Raw genomic sequence first — 19,143 nt, 5'->3', positions numbered from 1 at the left:
ACATTTCCAGCTCGCACCTCATCCATGTGTGCCTCATCCCTTCCTGGAATGAAACTTGGTGATGAGCTCATACTCCTGTGTGCCCCCCAGCCCCTCCAACTGACACATCCCCCTTTTAGAGTGTTAACTTACACCAGAGTGGATTACGCGCACGCACGCAACCACACACAAATGCTTTGTGCACCCTCAGGTCCCTACCCCCTGAGCAAAAGGTGGGCTTTTGTTACTTTTTTGAAGTGTCCCAACACTAAATGCAACTGTTTTGACATTTGCTCAACAGCAACACAGTAGCAAAACAATTTGCAAGGGGGGGGGGGGGGGGACACAACACCTCAGTTAGTGGACAAAGACAGGAGGCTGATGGGACACATGTGCATGATGTCTTGCTCTAGGAAATGAACACATGGCTACTTCTCCCCACACACATATATATATATATATATATATATATATATATATATATATATATATATATATATATATACACACACACACACACACACACACACACACACACACACACACACACACACACGGAGTAAAAAAAAAAGACACAATTGCAGCCTCTCTCTTCTTCAGACTACTCCTAAAGCGCCTCTGCCCGCCTGCTGTAGCTGAATAAAGCCATGGATGGGAGGGTCTGTGACTAATTCTCCTCCCGGCGTTGTCCTGTGGGGAGCAAAAGGGGTACGGGGGGGGTCGCCCCACATCCTTTGATATCTCTGCCTGCGCTCTTACAGCCGCCCACACTTTGTGAGTGCTAGAATAAAAGCAGACACAAAGCTTCCTGCTCCAATCCGCGCGCTGTCTCTGGGATGGGTAAGCGGGTGAAAGGGTAGGAGTGGGCAGGGGGGCGGGGGTCCTTCCATTTAAACAGGCCACAAACACCTGCTGGACTCAAGCCCCTTGCACTCCAAACACAACACGTCTCTCACAAACCAGAGGGATGCATGCAGTTTGTGCACGTCAACATCCGATTTCTTTACATTGGGAAGCCAATGTCCCCCCATATTAAATAATGTAAACGCAAATAATCAGTTCCAGGGTCAAACTTTCCACCATAATGAAACACTTGTCAACTGTTCTGTCAATTAAGTAAGATTAGAACATGCAAAGCTAAGTGGAAAGGTAAAAAAATAGCTAATATAACTAATGATAAAAACAGAAAACTGAAGTTTGCCATTTGTGGCACACTCTTAAAAATAATGATTGATGGAGAGTGCTATTGACAGATTAACAATATCAAAACCACATCTAAATTAGTTGTTTATTATTCTCCTCTGTATGTAATATGTTCAGCCTCGTCCTCCAATGATAATGATACAAAGAAATGCAGTTTATTTGCCGTAATGGCGGTGATTATTAGCTGAGGGGAGCGGCTCCACACTGTGTATGGAGACACACTATCAGCTCAGTCGGGGGACTAAAAATAAATACAATGTCAGTCAAAAGTGATTTCCGTTTTTTGCTTGGCAATAAAACACATAAATCTGCAAACTGAATTTTTCAAGAAATGTATTTACCGCATTTATTTTTTCCCCTACTTGGGTGTTTGCAAGGTACAATAACTATTAACTGTCTGGAATGGACATGTGCTTTTTTAAGTTAAAGTGAAGTTGTAAAAGTTTTTTTTGGAAACATCTAGTGGCCACAATAACTCAAAAAGTTGAATAAGTTGCGGGCACGTTTGTTACTGAATACTTTCTAATACGCTAGTGCCTTGGACACTTTGTATCTGTAAGTAAAATGTAATTGTAATTATTTGGTACTAGTTTATATTGACAAATTATCTGTTTTAGACTGCAATGTCTATACACTCATTTAGGGGTGCTCAAAAAGTCGATTCACATCCAAAACACGATTTTTGTTTAGTACGATTCTAAATAGATTAATCATTTTTGAGAGCCAATTTATTTTTTAAGTATATTAAAGTAACTCAAAGGTAACTATTATTAATATTAATATTACTTTTATTATTGATACTGTTGCTTTTATGTTTGTTTTTTCTTTTTTTAAGTATTGTATTTAATTGTATTTGTATGACTTCCCAATTGCTTTTGTAAATTTCTATCATAAATATTGTAAAGCTGAAATTTGTTTAGAGTTGCTTTATTTTATTAGATTGATTAACATTCTCTGATTTTTGTAAATACAATTTTAAAAATTATTTCAAGGACGTTTTTAGACCAACATTGCGCATGTAAATCAGTAGCTAACAAGAGCTTTTGTAACTTGTAACCTGTTTTGAAGAGGTTTCATTATAATTTATATACCAAATAACATATTACAAGAATTGTGCTGAATCAAGAATCGATTCTGAACCGAAATCAGAATCAAATCGCAAAGTGCCCTAAAATTCCCACCTCTACACTGCGCTGTAGGACAGAGATTTTAGATGCATTTTTTGGGTGGGGAGTTAGACAACACTGCTTTAAGGTAACTGATGCAAAGAGAAGCAGCTACAATGAACTTGTTTTTTTATGAAGGCTTGAAGGGCGATTACCTGCACAGTAAGACTGAAGGGCGAGGATGGTGGGTGTGTCACACGTTTACAAAAACAAAAATCAATAGGACAGCTTGGCACCCCAGGAAGAAAGAAAAAAAAAGAAGCAACTGAATCTTGGAAGGATGAAGAGAATTAATTCCCTACACGCACACAAAAGCTAACAAATGCCTTCATTTGGACAGCAACAGCCGACAAGCACCCCTTTGAGCCACGGCAATAGGCTTAGTAATCCATTCCAAAGTGGCAGCTGTCACAAGAAAAGTTGCTCTGATTCTCAGACGGGGAGTTCTATGTCAATGCCTGCCTTGGATTTGGGTCTTTCTGTCTGAGAGGGAGGGGTTGGCCCGGGGTCCGGCTGGCGCTCGAGTAAACTCAGCGGGCTGCGGTGAGCCTGAACAATCCTGCCCCGGTCTGGCCACAGAAGCATTACACTGATCCTCCGTGAAACCACAAGCTGTGTCCACACACCTTAGTGAGTGATGCTGCCGCACAAAAAAAAAAAGAGTGGGGAAAAAAATGTCTTCTAAATCTACCGATGACGAAGCTTTTATTTATGGTAGGTTATTAATGAATGCGCCCTCATCTTCAATAGGCCTGTATGAGGATGCAATGGCTGCGTCTCTGCATCATTACTGTGCATCCCACCAGAACACATGGGCTTTATAGTGGAAATTTCAATTTTTTTGCGTTAATCCTGCATTCTGAGGGAAAGTCATGAATATCACACATGAACTTTACAGCGTTAAAGCACTCTCAGCAGTCCTGACAACAAACTAAAGCTTTTTTGGCAGCCTAGATTTATTTATTTTTTTATACATCTGACCAAATAGGACATTATTTCAATGCAAAAAAAACACAATAACCACTAAGAGGCACTTGAACCCTGCCACATCATTTTATGTGGCCCTGCAGTAATATATATACAGTATAATGTTTCCACCGCATAATTTTTTGTTCTAACTGGCCTGTCTCATCTTTTTTATGTGATATGCAGCATTTATTCAAGTGGCCCGCTACATAATTTTGATGTGATATTCCACATTGTTTTACAGTATGTGGCCCGCCACATCATTTTATGTGATATGCCACGTTGTTGTATGTGGCCCACCACGTCATTTATGTAGCCTGCAAGAAAAGGCTGGAAATAGCAAAGCACTTTCTGAATAAATGCATGTATTATTATTTAAATTTTGAAATAAAAATGTACTGCATCCAATTGCTTATGTTGTTCACTTTAATATTATCTGATCTTGCAACAAACAAAGTAAGTTATCCATCAATCTGATTTTAAAACAAATTATAGTAATCAACAAGAGTTTCCTCTGCAAATTGTGTAATGAGGCTATTTTACATTTATATCCATGTATATTCACTGTTACAAGCGCCCCTCTGTGATGTGGCTAGAGGTGGGAATCTTTGGCCCCCTCACGATTCAATTACGATTACGATTGAGGAGCTATAATTCGATTAAAAATCGAGTATTGATGCAGCTTTAATTTATGTATATTGATGCAGTTTTACATCTGTTTTCGTTTCACTAAATAAGCTTTTATCACTTGCAACTTTTAAAAACTGTGCATTTTTTATAAGAAATTCCCACTACATATATTAAATTAAAGGAAATGTATGCAAAACTCGATCGTAAGTGCTCTATAATAAAGGAGCTGGTCAGATCTCCCGGTGAGGAGGTTCACTGCAGTCAGCCAAATTTTAGAATTGTCTGCATTACTTTATTTACAATAAATAAATAGATTATTGACATTTACTAATCGATTTTATAATCGTCCATGTCCAAATTGCGATTAATCTGAAAATCGATAATTTCCCCACCTCTAGATGTGGCTCGCAATAAAAACTAGTTTGACACACCTGGGCTAACCTAACATGTTTGTCAACAGCGTAACTCACATAGCTGAGCTCTTGTTCCACTCCGTAATTTTACGTTGATTTTTGTGACATAGGGCATGAACCCACTCTGCACACATTTGTGGAAATAGAAAAATATTCCAGCTTTGCTTCGCATCTTCAAATAAAGCCTGCCGCTCTGCACACTATACATCAGATATTAAACTAAGTACCGGTATAATAATTTGATTTTCTTCAGCTAACTTAGCATGTTTAGCACTTAGCACTGTAGCTGACATTGCTACAGTAGGGAAGAGATTCATATGGCCCCATTCATGTGTGGATTTTACATTGAGAGGAAGTGGGGGGTTTTCAATTTGCAATGCAGACTGCTGAAAATTATGGTAAGCGCCACTCTACATAGCAACTGACGCTGTGGTCAAAAGTTGGATTTGCAAACAAAACACATTTTAATATATTCAACACTCTACTGCCGTCTGGCAGCTAAAGTGGATAGTGCATCCCCCAAATTTGTCACGTTTCATGTGTGAGGTAAACCATGACGAATGGGGCCACATGAATCCCCTTCCTACTTAATGCTCGTGTTGCAAATGTTAGTGTCCTCCTGTCCCATTTGGTACTGTTAGTTTTTCCGTGTGATATATGACATGGATAGTTGGACAAAGTTACAAGCGACACAGACTAGGGTTACACACGCACAACAAAAATACTCGCTATTTCGGGTCACACTAAAGTGTGATCCAATTTCTAAACATCGTCAATTTTTGTTTTACTTGCTGTATCGCCAAAAAAATAATAATAATTCCATTTCACACAATGACTCATGCCGCACTGTTAGCATGACAGTTGACACTTCCTCCCTGGCCAGAGATAGTTGGCTCCACTGCCCTGGCCAGCGAGATGCACTGGTTATCAATCATCAGCTTTTGTTTTTGTTTTGACATGTATTTATTACATGTATAAATGTATGGTGGAACGAGCAAGCATGCTATGTTTTCTACCTAATATGATTATTTTGCTTTCCTATTCATTTCGGAATTGAGCAGCTGTACTAGAGACACGAAACAGTCTGTTCCCTTTAATGCGATGGCCGAAACACCCCACAGCCAAAACCACACAAACAGCATTAAACACATGCAAGAGCTAAATGCTGCAAGCAAAACCTAACATTAAACGTAATATTTTACAGTATTGTACAGCAGATTATTTGGTGTTTATCAAAAACATTTGAAAAATCAGGCAAGTTTCTTCTAGACCAACTACTGTTTGGTTCTGCAAACAAACTTGCAGAGTTTCTCTCATGCAGTCTGTGTATTTTTTGTGCATTTGCAGCATTTTGTGTGTTTTCTGTTTAGGGATTATTTCTGTGTTTAGGGCAGGGGTGCCCAAACGTTTTGCCTCGAAGAGCCAAAGTGAATGTGCCACTCGTCCATAGACCAAAAAGCGATTTTTATCATGCAACAGTACAAGTGAGGAATTTAGCCTCATACTGCCATATAAAATATAAGGTATTAGATATTGTTAGTTGTGTGCCTAACTCAGTTGAGATACCACTCTGCATCATGTATACATTTTAACCTCAAAACATTCAAAGGTCATTTTCAGCAGATTTTTGCCATTTCCAGGGGTTGTTCTCTAACCAGGTCCTCCTAGATATTTCATCCGATCGCTTTCAAACTTTACCCAGAAATATTAGACGTTTGGAGGATGCTAAATTCCGAACCGCTTAGGTTTTCATTAAAGGGTGTGGGCAACGCATGGTGACCAAGACTACTCTTCTCCATAGAGCGTCAAAAAGTCACAACTTTAACATAGAGCAGGGGTCTCAGATTCATACGCAACTAAAAACGCTTGTAAAAAAAATCTGTAAATTTTGCGACACAAAAACCGGCAGAATTTTACCGCACAATTCACTGTGGTTTATACACCAAATTACTGTAAATTGAATAACTGTACTACTGTTGTTTGTATGATAAAATTCTGGTGACTGAGCTGCCAGGTTTTTTTTTACAGTGCATTACTATAAATTGAAAAACAAAGCCATTATTTTATCGAGAAATTCTGGTGACTGAGCTGCTACTTGTTTTTACTGTCAAATCTATGTTCCCTGTTTTTACAGCGCATTACTTTAAATTATCACTTTAGTACTTGCTGATTATTGCACATAACTTAACAGCTAAGCAGATTTTTTACTGCTAGCACAAGTATGTTGTGGCGCTTTGATAGCAGAATTATGTAGTATAGATGATGATAGTCACACAATAACAATGCAGCACTTTCAGTTCATATTGCATGCTCTGTGTAAATAAAATGTAACTAAATTTACTTATAGATAATAATAAAAAAAATCAAATTGTTGTGGTTTATACACCAAATTACTGTAAATTCAAAAACAGCACTACTGTTGTTTTTACGATAAAATTCTGGTGACTGAGCTGCCAGTTTTTACAGTGCATTACTATACATTGGAAAACAAAGCCAAAGTTATTTTATCCAGAATTTCTGGTGACTGAGCTGCTACTTGTTTTTACTGTAAAATCTATGTTCCCTGTTTTTACAGCGCATTGCTTTAAATGATCACTTTAGTACTTGCTGATTATTCCACATAACTTAACAACTAAGCAGATTTTATACTGCTAACAAGTATTTTGTGGCGCTTTGACAGCAGAATTATGTAGTATAGATCAGTGGTCCCCAACCACCGGACCGATTGGTACCGGGCCGCACAAGAAATAAAAAAAAATAAAAAAAATAAAAATAATTAAATCAACATAAAAAACACAATATATACATTATATATCGATATAGATCAATACAGTCTGCAGGGATACAGGCCGTAAGCACACATGATTGTATTTCTTTATGAAAAAATAAATACATAAATAAAAAATATACATATTTTTTTTAATTTCTTGTGCAGCCCGGTCCGTGGGACAAATTTTCAAGCATTGACCGGTCCGCAGCTACAAAAAGGTTGGGGACCACTGGTATAGATGATGATAGTCACACAATAACAATGCAGCACTTTTAGTTCATGCTGCATGCTTTGTGTAAATAAATTGTAACTAAATGTACCTATAGATTACAAAAATTCTAATTGGTGTGGTTTATACCCTAAATTACTGTAAATTGAAAAACAATAATGCATTTTTGTGAGTTTTACTAGAAAAATGGATAGATTGATTGGCAACACTAAATTGGCCCTAGTGTGTGAATGTTGTCTGTCTATCTGTGTTGGTCCTGCGATGAGGTGGCGACTTGTCCAGGGTGTACACTGCGTTCTGCCTGAATGCAACTGAGATAGGCTCCAGCACCCCCCGTGACCCCAAAATGGACAAGCGGTAGGAAATGGATGGATGGATGGATGGATGGATGAAAAACTGTACTACTGTTGTTTTTACGATAAAATTCTGGTGACTGAGCTGCCAGGTTTTTTTTACAATGCATTACTATAAATTGAAAAACAAAGCCACTGTTATTTTATCCGGAAATTCTGGTGACTGAGCTGCTACTTTTTTTTACTGTAAAATCTATGTTCTCTTTTTTTACAGCGCATTACTTTAAATGAAAAAATGTTACCACCGATGATTTTACGGTAAATTTCTGGCAACTGAGCTGCCATGTTTTTACAGTGAAATCTACTAACTTTTTTTTACAGTGTAGCATTGTGGACATACAATAATGACTGTACAGCTTGAAAGAGGACAGTATAAATATGTATTACATTTGATAGTACATGTACAAAATGACAGGACAGGCCAAATTTGGACCACGGGCCCCATTTTGAGCATCACTGGTTTAAAACATTTTGACGTTGCTGAGCATGCACCTCTGTTGCAACCGTCCTGAAAACATTTCCTAACTGTCTAAATTCCAGCACCAAGGCTAGATGGTGGCAAACTCACTTCCAATTAGAGATGTACGATAATATCGGACTGCTGATATTATCGGCCGATAAATGCTTTAAAATGTAATTTCGGAAATGATCGGTTTCAAAAAGTAAAATGTATGACTTTTTAAAACACCGCTGTACGGAGTGGTACACGGACGTAGGGAGAAGTACAGAGCACCAATAAACCTTAAAGGCACTGCCTTTGCGGGCTGGCCCAATCACATAATATCTACGGCTTTTCACACACACAAGTGAATGCAATGCATACTTGGTCAACAGCCATACAGGTCACACTGAGGGTGGCCGTATAAACAACGGCCACTGTGAACCCACACCAAACAAGAATGACAAACACATTTCGGGAGAACACACGCACCGTAACACAACATAAACACAACAGAACAAATACCCAGAACCCCTTGCAGTACTAACTCTTCCGGGACGCTAAAATATACACCCCCGCTGCGCCCCCCAACCCCGCCCCCACCTCAACCTCCTCATGCCACATCAATATGGAATGTACTCCCAACAGGTGTAAAAGAAAGGGCATCTCTATCCTCCTTCAAAATCGCACTAAAAGAACACCTCCAGGCAACTTCAACCCTCAACTAACACCCTCCCCCTTCCACATCCCACCTCCCCGGATTGTAAATAATCAAATGTAGATACTTATTCTTATGCTTTCTGATCTCTCTCTCTATGTCCACTACTTGCTGTACATATCCTACCAAGTCAGTCCTACACTGTTTCAATGTCCATTTCTCTGACGATGCAATTGTTGATGACTGAAGTGTTGATATCAACCAAACTTACCCCCCCCCCCCCCACACACACACACACACATTCCACAGCCCGGATTGTAAATAATGTAAATAATTCAATGTATATACTATGATGATTATCTTGTGTGATGACTGCATTATGATGATAGTATATATATAGTATATATCTGTATCATGAATCAAGTGGACCCCGACTTAAACAAGTTGAAAAACTTATTCGGGTGTTACCATTTAGTGGTCAATTGTACGGAATATGTACGGTACTGGACTGTGCAATCTACTAATAAAAGCTTCAATCAATCAATCAATCATGCTCTCTCAGGGAGAGCATGTCCCAAATTCCAAGCTGCTGTTTTGAGGCATGTTATAAGAAAATAATGCACTTTGTAACTTCAATAATAAATACGGCAGTGCCATGTTGGCATTTTTTTCCATTACTTGAGTTGATTTATTTTGGAAAACCTTGTTACATTGTTTAATGCATCCAGCGGGGACATCACAACAAAATTAGGCATAATAATGTGTTAATTCCACGACTGTATATCAATCAATCAATCAATGTCTATTTATATAGCCCTAAATCACAAGTGTCTCAAAGGGCTGCACAAGCCAAAACGACATCCGCGGTACAGAGCCCACATAAGGGCAAGGAAAAACTCACCCAAGTGGGACGTCGATGTGAATGACTATGAAAAACCTTGGAGAGGACCGCATATGTGGGTAACCCGCCCCCTCCCTCCCTCCCTCCCCGCTCTAGGGGAGACCGAAAGCAATGGATGTCGAGTGGGTCTGACATAACATTGTGAAAGTCCAGTCCATAGTGGATCTGACATATTAGTGAGAGTCCAGTCCATAGTGGATCTAACATAATAGTGAGAGTCCAGTCCATAGTGGGGCCAGCAGGAAACCATCCCGAGCGGAGACGGGTCTGCAGCGCAGAGATGTCCCCAACCGATGCACAGGCGAGCGGTCCACCCCGGATATATATATGTATATATTGGTATCGGTTAATATCGGAATCGGTAATTAAGAGTTGGACAATATCGGGATATCGGCAAAAAAGCCATTATCGGACATCTCTACTTCCAATACACCAGTGTGGGACCTCGGAGACTCAAAAATGGTGGCAACCTCTTGCCTTAAAAGCAAGTGGACCACGCATAATGACATGAAATCTCGTGTTATTAAACAAAAAAGCATCCCTGCGATGCAAGATGAGAGAGGATGCTGTGTAATAGCTGGTAAACAAGTGTACTCCCACTGCAATGGACGCACGCTGCTGCTGGTGGAAAAGGAAGATGGTAGTTCGCTAAGGCGAACACACCCCCACAATCACACGGCCCGTCAAGCGGGGGGCTCGCTGTTGTCGTAGCCGGCCTTACATGCGCACTGACCCCCAAGAGCCGCACGTATGCTCTCCGGGGCGCCGTAATAGATGTCAACATGAAGCATTAGAGACCGCACATCGTGTAGCTGCGAAGAGAATAAAACTCATTTCCCAACGCCTCGGAACTAGCATGACGGCTAGCGTGGCGTAGTATGCTAACTTAGCTAGCCTAGTAACAAGCACAAACCGTTTCTCTATTAAACCCACTCATGTTCCGTTGTAGCGTGCAAAGCTCTTAAACGACAAACTAAACAGAGATAAAACAGCGGGGCCATTTTTTTTGGCGAGGGAACTTTTTAACACCTCAAATAAATGGAGGCGCTAGCATGTGTGGCTAACCAGCTAGGCTAGGTTAGCTTTGGCAGGAAGATAAGACGCCTCAAGAAAGAAAGAAAAGCAGCATTTTTAAACTAACACAATTCACTAATTCACATTTTTACCTGCAGATTGAGAGTCAAAACATAAATAAGATAATAGTCGTGGAGGAAAGCTAACTTAGCCTCAAGAGGGTACCCTCGACTCCCTTTCGAGTTGACATGTCTTGTTTTCAAACACCTGCGAACATCTTTAACGGTCACAGAATATCAATATTATAATATTATTATCGCAGCTAAACTACGAGGACGTGTCTTTCTCTTCCAGCTGCCCCAAAGGAGACTAACAAGGCGCAGCAGCCGGACAACTTTTACGTGTTTGTTATTATACAAGTCTTGCTAATGTCAAGTAGCTAACTAGTAAAGCACTTCTTGTGTATGTTAATTATATGCAAATAGCACCCATGCGTACATGTCAGTGATAATATGGATAAATGTTTGAGATTTGCATAAAAAGTGATGAGTGTTTCGTGTGTTTTGATTAGCGTGCTAGCCGAAAGATGTAGCCACCTCTCCTGTTACTGCACAACGAGCAGGGTTATAAACTAACTTTGTTTCCAGTTAGGAAGGCACATCTTACTACGGGACTTCAGTTTTTTTCCTCATAAAAGTGCTTGAAAGTTATTATCTGACAACAAGTTTTGCCCACATGGTCCACATTTGGACCGTTAGCTCCTCATCTGCAAAACATCCCCCGGTTATACCCCCCCAAGGAAGGACCTGAGCTCACAAGCAGGCGGTCCTCTCCTCCCGTCCCCGGTGCTTACCTCCGCGCTGCTCGAATCACTCGCTTCCCCCAAAACATCCCGAAATGTCCGCAGGTTGCTCCCGATGACCGACGAGACCTGTAGTGCAGCGTCAAACCCGGGTCCGAGTCCGGCGGCGTACGGGTGGGTTCCCGGGACGCTCTGCAGAGAGGCGGTGACCCTTATCCGGCCCGCTCTCCTCCCGGTGCCGGAGTTGCTGCTCCCTCCGGGCCGAGCGGGGAACCGCCACCGACAGCTGTGCGCCATTTTACACTGTGTGCCTGTGTGTGTGCGCCCTGCGATCACAGATACGTCGGTGGGCGGAACCCTGAGCCAGCACTCCACATAAACAAGCTCCGCCACGGCCTCCGCTCTCACTGGCCGACGCGTCGTTATGCAGGTTGCGGGGCGGGGCGAGGCGACCCGGACAATGCATTTCCTCAGCGGGTCTATTGAAGCTCGCGGCGACTGGCGGCTAATCAGATTCAGGGGCTTTGCGCGGGAAAGCCGCGGAGCACTTGAATCACAAAAGAAGAATAAAGAAGACCGTTACAGCCAATAATGGCCTCTACTCACTCGGACTGCAATGTATAGACGCGTTTGAGCTAATATAGCAGTGGTTCTCAAACTTTTTTTCACCAAGCACCACTTCAGAAAAGACTTGGCTCTCCAACTACCAGCATAATGACCAATCAGGCAAAGTTGATGTAAATACTGTACCTAAAATCAATCAAATTGAACAAAAATATTGTTTTAACCTTTTAGACTTAGACTTCCTTTTTATTGTCATTCAAATTTGAACTTTACAGCACAGATAAGGACATTTCGTTACATAAGCTCATGGTAGTGCAGGATAAAAAAGCAATAAGGTGCATATATAAATAAATAGATTACTGTACAGATAAATATATTGCACTTTTTCACATGCATCCACGTTTATGGATGTATGTTATATTGTCTTTTTTATTCCAGCGAGTTAATCCATTTTGGGGGGAATTAAGGGGATAATTATGATGCGTTCAAGAGTCTTACGGCCTGAGGGAAGAAGCTGTTACAGAACCTGGAGGTTCTGTTTCGGAGGCTACGGAACCTCTTTCTAGAGTCCAGCAGTGAAAACAGTCCTTGGTGGGGGTGGGAGGAGTCTTAGCATTTTTTCTGAGCCCTGGTCAGGCAGCGGCTTTTTGCGATCTCCTGGATAGGAGGAAGAGGAGTCCTGATGATCTTTTCTGCCGTCCTCACCACTCTCTGGAGAGACTTCCAGTCTGAGGCATTGCAGGCTCCAGTCCAGACAGAGATGCTGTTGGTTTGGCTCTCTATACCAGTGTTTTTCAACCACTGTGCGTGAGATACAGTCTGGTGTGCCGTGAGAGATTATCTAATTTCACCTATTTGGGGTATAAAATATTTTTTGCAAACCAGTAATTATAGTCTGCAAATGATGTGTTGTTGTTGAGTGTCGGCAGAGTAACCGTGTAATACTCTTCCATATCAGTAGGTGGCAGCAGGTAGCTAATTATGATCACAATATGCAGATGACAGCGGGAGGCAGTGTGCAGGTAAAAAGGTATCTAATGCTTAAACTGAAAAACAAACAAAAGGTGAGTGCCCCTAAAAAAAGGCATTTAAGCTTAGGGAAGGCTATGCAGAACGAAACTACAACTGAACTGGCGACAAAGTGAAGAAAAACAGAATGCTGGACAACAGCAAAGACTTACAGCGTGTGGAGCAGAGAAGGCGTCCACAAAGTACATCCAAACATGACATGACGATCAACAATGTCTCCACAAAGAAGGATAAAAGCAACTGAAATATTCTTGTTTGCTAAAACAAAGCAGGTGCGGGGAATAGCGCTTAAAGGTAGACATGAAACTGCTACAGGAAAATACCAACAAAACAGGAAAAGCCACCAAAATAGGAGCGCAAGACAAGAACTAAAATATGACAAAGGAAAACAGCAAAAAAGTCTAAATAAATCAGGGTGTGATGTGACAGGTGGTGACAGTACACCTACTTTGAGACAAGAGCTATAGTGATGCATGCTTAGTTATGGTTTAAAGTCATATCCGACGACTTTTTATTGTCAATATCGAGTTCCACATTTTAATGATTTCTGCTGGTGGTGTGCCTTTGGATTTTTTCAATGAAAAAAATGTGCCTCGGCTCAAAAAAAGTTGAAAAACACTGCTCTATAATGCCTCTGTAGAATGTGGTGAGAATGGGGGGAGGGAGCTGTGCTCCATGTCCGTTGTGTCATTGGGCAAGACACTTCACCCCTTGCTCCTGATGGCTGCTGGTTAGCGCCTTGCATGGCAGCTCCCGCCATCAGTGTGTGAACGTGTGTGTGAATGGCTGAATGTGGAAATACTGTCAAAGTGCTTTGAGTACCTTGAAGGTAGAAAAGCGCTATACAAGTATAGATTACAGTTTGTACAAAATGCGGCTGCTAGACTTTTGACAAGAACAAGAAAGTTTGATCATATTACGCCTATACTGGCTCACCTGCACTGGCTTCCTGTGCACTTAATATGTGACTTTAAGGTTTTACTACTTACGTATAAAAAATACTACACGGTCTAGCTCCATCCTATCTTGCTGATTGTATTGTACCTTATGTCCCGGCAAGAAACCTGCGTTCAAAGAACTCCGGCTTATTAGTGATTCCCTGAGCCCAAAAAAAGTCTGCGGGCTATAGAGCGTTTTCTATTCGCGCTCCAGTACTATGGAATGCCCTCCCGGTAACAGTTAGAAATGCTACCTCAGTAGAAGCATTTAAATCCCATCTTAAAACTCATTTGTATACTCTAGCCTTTAAATAGCCCCCCTTTTAGACCAGTTGATCTGCCGTATCCCTTTGAGACACTCGTGATTTAGGGCTATATATTGATTGATTGATAATTTGTTCTCAATTCTGTACACTGCTGCTGGAATTAAAATTTTCCTGAAGGAACTCTCCTGAAATAACCAATAAAGTACTATGTATCCATCTAAAACAGTGTTTTTCAACCACTGTGCCGTGAGATACAGTCTGGTGTGCCGTGGGAAATTATGTAATTTCACCTATTTGGGTTAAAAATATTTTTTGCAAACTAGTAATTAAGCAGCCCTTTGAGATACTCGTGATTTAGGGCTATAAAAGTAAACATTGATTGATTGACTGATTGATAATTATAATCCGCAAATAATGTGCCGTTGTTGAGTGTCGGTGCTGTCTAGAGCTCGGCAGAGTAACCGTGTAATACTCTTCCATATCAGTAGGTGGCAGCCGGTAGCTAATTGCTTTGTAGATGTCGGGAACATGGTTTGTCGTGATCACAGTATGCAGACGACAGCGGGAGGCAGCGTGCAGGTAAAAAGGTATCTATAGTTTAAACCAAAAATAAACAAAAGGAGAGTGCCACTAAAAAAGGCGTTGAAGTTTAGGGAAGGCTATGCAAAACTGAACTGGCTACAAAGTAAACAAAAACAGAATGCTGGACGACAGCAAAGACTTACAGCATGCGGCGCAGAGGCGGAGTCCACAAAGTACATCCGTACATGACATGACAATCAAAAATGTCCACACAAAGAAGGATAAAAATAACAAATAGTCTTGATTGCTGAAACTTTGAACTGTTTAAACTGTTTTTAACTTTTTAACTGCCTTTTTATCCAACAAATTACTCTTAAGATCATTTTTATCTGCTTTTTCTATGTGCATATAAATATATGTGTGTGTATTTTACCTCTGTTTTAAATTATATATTTTAGTCTGTCCTTTGCCTGTATTTATTTGTGTTTTTCAGCTGTGGTTGTTTTTAAAGGGCTTTACAAATAAAGTTGGCATGGTATAAGTTGATAAAACAAAGCGGGTGCGGGTAATAGAGCTCAAGGAAGACATGAATCTGCTACAGGAAAATACCAACAAAACAGGAAAAGCCACCAAAATAGGAGCGCAAGACAAGAACTAAAACACTACACATGAAAACACCATCCATCCATTTTCTACCGCTTGTCCCTTTCAGAGTCGCGAGGGGTGCTGGAGCCTATCTCAGCCGCAGTAGGGCGGTAGGCGGGGTACACCCTGGACAAGTCCAAAAAAACTCAAAATATGTCACGATGTGACAGGTGGTGACAGTACACCTACTTTGAGACAAGAGCTATAGTGATACATCCTTGGTTATGGTTTGAATTTATATCCAACAATTGCGGGAACGACTTTTTACTTTTAACTGAGTTTCGTTTTTTAATGATTTCTGCTGGTGGTGTGCCTCCGGACTTTTTCAATGAAAAAAAATGTGCCTCGACTAAAAAAAGGTTGAAAAACAGTGATCTAAACAGCAACAAGGATGGGGAATGTGGCTGTCATTTCCAAAATATGACAAGTTATTATATATAACACGTACATTCTCAACTTCTGCTACCCAAGAATGTTCAACAATTCTTCTCAACAAAAGAGTAGAAATATAATCTTAGAGAAAAATGTAATTTAAAACATTTGTAACAACACATAAGACGTATTTGGAATTAAATTATGGAATGGATTAAGCAAAGAAATCAAACAATGTACTAATATGATCCACTTCAAGAAACTCTTCAAACTTAAAGTGTTTAAAAAGTACAAAGAAGAAGAAATATGATAAACATTCTGAATTCATCTCATCCATCCATTCATTTTCAAGATAAAATGTAACTTACTTCACCGAGTATTATCTTTTTTTTTTTTTATTGTGATTACTTATGGAGTATATTGTGAATAAATTGAGAACAGGAAGTGAACAAAAATTTTAGCAACTGCTATGTAAAAGAAAAGGGGTAGGATTAAATAAGCTCTGCTTCTTCCTACTCCTTTTCGAACATGTTGAATAGAGAAACTGGAAATTGTGATGTATCATGTTGTATGCATGCATGTTCGAAATAGTAGGCCTATCTATGTAGTCATTAAAAACAAAGCAAATGATTTTTTTAGCAAGTATATCTAATAATTTTGGGTACTGTAACATTACACACAGTTTAAACAGTAACACTCTGTTTGAATATAGGAATATAAAACACTGTACTTAAATTCAACGATTTGGTGCATTTGCAAACAGCTAAAATGATGTACAAAGCAAACTATAACCTGCTACCCAATAATATACAACAATTCTTCTCAACAAAAGAGGAGAAATATAACCTTAGAGGAACATCTCATTTAAAACATTTGTATGCTCGAACAACACTTAAAACCTTTAGTACATCAGTATGTGGAATTCAATTATGGAATGGATTAAGCAAAGAAATCAAACAAAGCACTAATATGATTCAGTTTAAGAGACTGTTGAAACTACAACTGTTCACAAAGTACACAGAACAAGAATTATAATGAATATCTTGAACCCTTTTTTTCTTATTTTTATTGAGACAAAGATTATTTGTATATTTAATATTTGTTTACTTACTATGGTATATTATTTATTTATGTATTTGTTCTGTTACAGAGAACAAGGAAATGGGATACAATTGATATGGTATGAAAAGGGGTAGGATTAAATAAACTCTGCTTCTTTCTACTCCTTTTCGGACGTGCTGTAATGAAACAACTGGAATTGTGTAGTGCATTACATTGTATCGTATGCATGTTCCAAATAAACTGAAACTCTAACTGAACTAAATAGTGAATCAAAGAAAATTAATTGCAGATAAAAGTCAAATACAAATTGGGTTGGTGGACTAATTGTAAGTGTATATTGTGTTTTTTATGTTGATTTAATAAAAAAGTTTTAATTTTTTTTTTTTTAAATTTCTTGTGCGGCCCGGTACCAATCGATCCACGGCCCGGTGGTTTGGGACCACTGCTGTAAATGAGAAGTTTTTGAGGACCTGAAAAATTTTATCATCTAGGGGTGTCCTAAGTGCGGCCCGCGGCTTGAGTTTGTTGGCCCGCAGAATATTGTACTGAAAAAAAAAATCAAACACAAAACGTAAGCAAAAAGACTATGTAATGAGAAAAAGAGGAATAGTTGATACAAATAGCTATAAAATGTGTCACTTAAATCTGACACCAAATGTCTGTCTTGTTTAGCTGTTTTTTTGCATTTTTTTTGAGAAAATGAATAAATATCAAAATGGCCCCTACTTGAAATGTTTTCCTAGTTTGCAGTCCTTGGTGGAAAAAGTTTGGACACCCCTGTGTGTCGTCAAAGCTCATCTACAACAGTGGTTGGTTCTCAAACTGTTTTTTTGTTTTTTTTAACCAAGTAACCACCTCAAAAAACACTTGGCTCTCCAAGTACCACCATGTCGACCAACATTAAAACACAGTAGCGTAGTAGTCCTAAGTATTCATTAAAAGCAAGGCTTAACAAGTATATTCAATATTTTTGGCCACTGTAACATTACACACAGTTTGAACAGTAACACTATGTTTGAATACAGGAAAATAAAACAGTGTACTTTAAACAAGTGATTATTTGGCGTACCACTGGATGGACCACAGTTTGAGAATCACTGATATACACTACTATTATATGACATGACTGGTTTGTGCTGCTGTTTAAAAAAAAAAAAAAAAAAAAATGGAGATCAGCCCAACCCAAAGACAGAAAAAAACGCAGACTCGTTAAAAACACCAGAGTGCTGTCATATAGATGATCTTCGACCAGCTTTTTAGTTGTCCCTCGCCACATCATGCTTAAAAATTGCTTTTAATGTCCCTTTTTAAAAAAAGCATATGCTAAATTAAAAATGAGCTCCAAATTAGGCATTTTTAAGCATAAAATGGCTAAATGGACTAAATATTATCAATAGTATTGGCCACTAGATGAGAACAAATCCATGAGAGCGTTTAATTCACTATTGTGACCACTGATTGGCTGAGCTTCAGACAGCATTAGGATTAAGAGTGTAAAAATGACTATAGGGTGTTATTTCATGTCTCGATGACTCTCATAATGTAGCTATTAAAATATCCATCCATTTTCTACCGCTTGTCCCTTTCGGGGTCGCGGGGTGTGCTGGAGCCTATCTCAGCTGCTATCGGACAGAAGGCGGGGTACACCCTGGACAAGTCGCCGCCTCATCACAGGGCCAACACAGATAGACAGACAACATTCACACTCACATTCACACACTAGGGCCAATTTAGTGTTGCCAATCAACCTATCCCCAGGTGCATGTCTTTGGAGGTGGGAGGAAGCCGGAGCACCCGGAGGGAACCCATGCAGTCACGGGAAGAACATGCAAACTCCACACAGAAAGATCCCGAGCCCGGGATTGAACCAAGGACTACTCAGGACCTTCGTATTGTGAGGCACATGCACTATTAAAATGTCATTCATAATTCAAAATTAATTAATCACGGTCATGTCTGGAACCAATTTACAGATATAAACAAGGGACGACTGTAGGCCCTTCAAAACAGCAGTGCTCCTGTTGCATAGACATGGCTATTCTTTCCTAAAATTTCATAACTATCCAGCCATCCATCCATTTTCTACCGCTTATTCCCTTCGGGGTCGCTGGAGCCTATCTCAGCTACAATCGGGCGGAAGGCGGGGTACACCCTGGACAAGTCGCCACCTATGATGAAGTAAATAAGACACAAATATACGCTGGTTTTCAGTAACATACAAA

The 19,143-nt window shown here is 39.8% G+C and overlaps 1 protein-coding gene across 2 annotated transcripts in view; it reads right to left on the bottom strand.

Moving 5' to 3' along the window:
* The window catches only part of kmt2a (lysine (K)-specific methyltransferase 2A), an 89,765-nt gene extending 77,907 nt beyond the window's left edge, over positions 1-11,858 (bottom strand). For both annotated transcript variants that reach the window (XM_061972890.2, XM_061972891.2), the window contains exon 1: positions 11,575-11,858. In XM_061972890.2, coding sequence (XP_061828874.1) covers positions 11,575-11,820 — 246 coding nt within the window. In that variant the 5' untranslated portion in view covers positions 11,821-11,858. The remainder of the gene's footprint in view (positions 1-11,574) is intronic.
* Positions 11,859-19,143: the final 7,285 nt, after the last annotated feature.

This window comes from Nerophis lumbriciformis, linkage group LG17 (genome assembly GCF_033978685.3).
Source record: "Nerophis lumbriciformis linkage group LG17, RoL_Nlum_v2.1, whole genome shotgun sequence".
NCBI classification, from domain to species: Eukaryota; Metazoa; Chordata; class Actinopteri; order Syngnathiformes; family Syngnathidae; genus Nerophis; species Nerophis lumbriciformis.
This window is presented reverse-complemented; position numbering and strand designations above follow the sequence as displayed.